The sequence below is a fragment of the Punctularia strigosozonata genome (genome assembly GCF_000264995.1).
Source record: "Punctularia strigosozonata HHB-11173 SS5 unplaced genomic scaffold PUNSTscaffold_64, whole genome shotgun sequence".
NCBI classification, from domain to species: domain Eukaryota; kingdom Fungi; phylum Basidiomycota; class Agaricomycetes; order Corticiales; family Punctulariaceae; genus Punctularia; species Punctularia strigosozonata.
The window spans coordinates 1-3,768 of NW_006767496.1; the positions used below are offsets into that span (position 1 = coordinate 1).

The following is a 3,768-nucleotide window of genomic DNA, read 5'->3' on the forward strand; positions in this document are numbered from 1 at the left end:
GCGGAGGCGTCTCGACTCTGGCAGGAGCGACAGGCGGCACATGAGGCGGTTCCAGATCTCCCCCCGGTTCAGGGAGGTCCTGAGCATCCTGAAACGGCGGTGGTGCCATATCTCCCCCCGGAACCGGCGCAGGTGCGTCAGGAGGAGAGCGAGGAGCGCCGTGCAGCGAAGGCAGGGCGCGGAGAAGGAAGTCGGAGGCAGCAGAGTCCCAGCTGGCGGTAGAACGCGCTCCGGGGAAGTACCTCTCGTCGAAAATAGCGGCGTTAGAGATGATCCGCTTGCGGGGGTCTGCATCTGTTCACATCGGTTGGTATCAGTTGGCATCGGTTGATTGACTACGCAACCGATACAACTGGTCCAACAGTCAGTTGGTTGCTCAGATCACTGATTCCAACTGTCCATCTCCACACGCTTGATCCCTATCTCCGTAGCTTCGATATCTCCCTTTGTTACTTGTTACCATAGCTTCCATCATAGCTAGATGTATTTAGGGAGCAGGGATGGAGCCCAAAGTCCTCAGACTTCGACTCACAGCTCCATTCCCTTGCTCCCAGCTCGCTACAGCGGGTCAGACAGCCTCCTACGCTGTTAGTCGTCGCGCAGTGCGCCGATCTTGCATCGGGTGAGCCGCTCAGCGAAGGCCTTGAAGCGCAGGAAGGCCTGGAACGCGTCGCTCTTGCACCGGAACAGCACCACCACCCAGAAGCGGTGGGCATCGTCGACGAAGATCACCCAGTATCGGTACCCTTCAGCTGTCTGGACAGGGATAGGGCCGTGGACGTCCATGTGAACGAGACCCAGGGCCTCTGACGCGCGTCGGGAGGCCCTCAGAGGCACAGGAGGCCGGTGCAGCTTGCCCGAGATGCAAGGCTCGCAGATGGTGTCTGGAGCGGCGTCCGAGTCGAGCTTGAGGCCAGAGACACTGTCCTCCTTCAGCATCCGGCGCACATAGTCGACGTTGACGTGCCCGAAGCGCCGATGCCAGAGCTCGAGGTCCACCGCCGTCCCGGGGGCGCCGGAGGAGCCGGGAGCGGCCTGAGCGCGATAGGTGGCATTGTCGGCGGCTCCGGCGCGCGGCAGGCAGTGGTTATGTTTGCGGATGAAGGCCTGAACGACGTCAGAGCGGCTGGGGTCGAAGCGGACGAGGGAGGAGGTGAACTCGGCATATTCTGGGCCCAGGGAGCGAAGCATGGACATGGTGGCGAGGTCGTCGTCGAGGTCGGCAATGCTGTAGCGTTCTGGACGGAGGGCCTTGAGTTCCTGGTGCAGGGAGTCGACTCGAGCGATGAGGGAGGGGAGGGACTCGTCAACACCCTTTCTAACGGCGAGGAGGGCGTCGAGGGCGTTGAAACGCGCACCAGACACCTTCTGGAGGTGAACCTCGGCCAACTTCGCCCACATCTTCGCCGGATCCATCTCAATCCCCACCACATGTACCCTCTGACCCGGCTCCAGCGCCCTATAGATGGCTCCTGCTGCCGCCGCAGCCTTATCCCTCCATGCCACGCCCCCAGCGTCATATGAGGGCCTCAAATCCTCGCCAGAGACGACGAACCAGACCATCTGCTCAGCGAGGTAGGCCCTCATCTCAGGCATCCAGGTGTTGTAGTTGTTTTCCCCCAGCGGGGTGACCTTCTGGGTGCTGGTGGAGGTGCTGGAAGACATAGGTGGCGATGTAGAGGCTGTAGGCGAGTAGGCGACGGTGTAGGGCAACCAGGGAGGCTAGAGACAACGAGGAAAGCGTAGAATCGAGTCAGGGAGAGTGTCAAGATCGGATACAAACAAGGGGTAACGGGGTCGGAGGACCGAAGTCCGAAACGTATATACAAAGGATAGAATGAAATAGAAAAGAAAACTCAAGGGGTGAAGTCGGAGCGGAGTCGGAAACGCGTCGGCGTGAAGTCGATAAGTCAGAAGCGTTGGTGGAGTCGAGATCAGATGCGGACCAAGCCTAAGCTCGTGCGCTAGGCTGCTACACGCTCTGAGTCCGCAGGAGGAAGAGAGCAAAGCTTAGTCGATATTCGAACTGACTATCTACGGTACAGTTCGACGGTTTATATGCATAAAAGAGAACAATGGCGAAGTTGGAGAGTTGGAGATCGGAGGCGCCGTTTGGCGCACAAAGGGAACATACGGAGACGAGACATTACGCATGGAACACAAAGGGAACATATCTACGGAAGAGGCGGAAAGATCAGACCAAAAGATCCGTCGCAAGCGACGGAAAACTAAAGTCTACAAAGGGAAGCTATGATGTCAGACAAAGGGAACAGGAATCAGGAAAGTCGGAGTTGAATCCGTTCAAAGATCTGGAACCACCGGGGCGTTGAGCCGCCAGTGGCCCAGTGCATGTGATAGGCATATCCCGCCCTCGACCGAATCGGGAAAGGCGGGATTGGTGTCGGCGAAGAAGTCGGTGAAGGGTCGGAGATCAGATCGGAGAAGATCGGTGTAGATCGGTGACGATCGGCGGAGCGGATCGACGTAGGTCGGTCTGGATCAACACGTGACAGTATCCCCCTCTTAGCCACCGAGCCCTCGAGGTGATCGATCTAGATAAGTGATCAGACTTGATGACTCGAATTTCGTCTCTTGCCTTCATCCACAATGCCTCCCCGCCCTCAGAAGAAGACCTCCGTCAGTCAGCCAGTAATCCGCTTGGTCTCCGCGCTCTTGAAGACGAAAATCCAACAGAACCGGCGTCGGCGAGCGTTGTGCCGCCCCAAGATGAGCCTATGGAGTCCAGGTCGAGGGGAGACGCCGAAGCATCCGAAGAGGGGTGCTAGGGGGAAAGGGAAGGGCCGAGCGTCGGAGGCCACATGAATTAGTCGAGTGGAGGTAGTAGTGCCAACGGTTCATGTGGCGGGAGCGGTGTCGCGGAGCACGACGCGCTCCGATGCGGAGGTCCGCAGCGAGGTCTCTGCCGCGTCGAGCAAGGTACGTATCCAGTACGCGGTCGGAAATGGAGTCAAAAACTAATCTTCAGCGATTTCTAGCTGCGTCACGGTCAGACGGAGCTATCGCTCCCAGACCAGGCCCCTGTGAAGCGGGCCAAGCACGACGAGCCAGCCTCGGTCGTCGATGACAACAACATGTGGCAGGTAAGCCGTCTCCAAAAAATACCGATGTCGGAGTTGACCATCTTGTAGCCGGAGGTGAACACGCCGTGTCTTCAGTGCAAGACCGCAAAGAAGGGGTGCCAGCCACCCGTCGCCCGAGGCAAGGCCACAGCATGCCACAATTGTGCACGCAGCAAGAAGCTGTGTTCGCTCGCGAACGCCACACCGCTGTCGCGCGAACTGTAGTGCTAGTATATAGTCACACAGTTGCCTAGGGTCCCGGTCTATCTAAGTCGGGGATGACCTAGTTGAATCAGGAGAAAGAAATGGGCCGCTTGAATGTATTCACTTAAACAGAGAACTACGCTCTGTCCTTTTGTCTGCACTGGAAATCCGTTCCCACGCTTATAGGGAAGTTACTGAGTATGTTGTCGGTCTTCTGGAAGCGTCTTGTCGCTTCAATGTATCCTATTTCCTATCTTCTGGAAGTGTCTTGTCGCTTCAATGTATCCTATTTCCTATCTTCTGGAAGCGTCTTGTCGCTTCGGCGTATCCTAATTCCTATGTCGTATGTCCTGGAGCGATACTTAGATCTATTGCCTAAGTCAACACTCAAATATCTTCCTAATTCCTATGTCGTATGTCCTGGAGTGATACTTAGATCTATTGCCTAAGTCAACACTCAAAAGCGTCTTGTCGCTTTATCGTA

General features: G+C 56.8%; 2 protein-coding genes across 2 annotated transcripts; one reads left to right on the forward strand and one right to left on the reverse strand.

Moving 5' to 3' along the window:
- Positions 1–1,101: 1,101 nt before the first annotated feature.
- On the reverse strand, positions 1,102–1,665 carry PUNSTDRAFT_78295 (uncharacterized protein; the record flags this gene model as incomplete). The annotated part of the gene is made up of 1 exon (XM_007389338.1): positions 1,102–1,665. A coding segment is annotated over one exon (564 nt), but the record flags the coding sequence as incomplete, so codon positions are not given.
- Positions 1,666–2,607: 942 nt separating this feature from the next.
- Positions 2,608–3,305, forward strand: PUNSTDRAFT_139614 (uncharacterized protein; the record flags this gene model as incomplete). The annotated part of the gene is made up of 5 exons (XM_007389339.1): positions 2,608–2,641; positions 2,695–2,779; positions 2,829–2,937; positions 2,997–3,101; positions 3,150–3,305. 5 exons carry the CDS (start codon positions 2,608–2,610, stop codon positions 3,303–3,305), a joined length of 489 nt encoding a protein of 162 aa, XP_007389401.1.
- Positions 3,306–3,768: the final 463 nt, after the last annotated feature.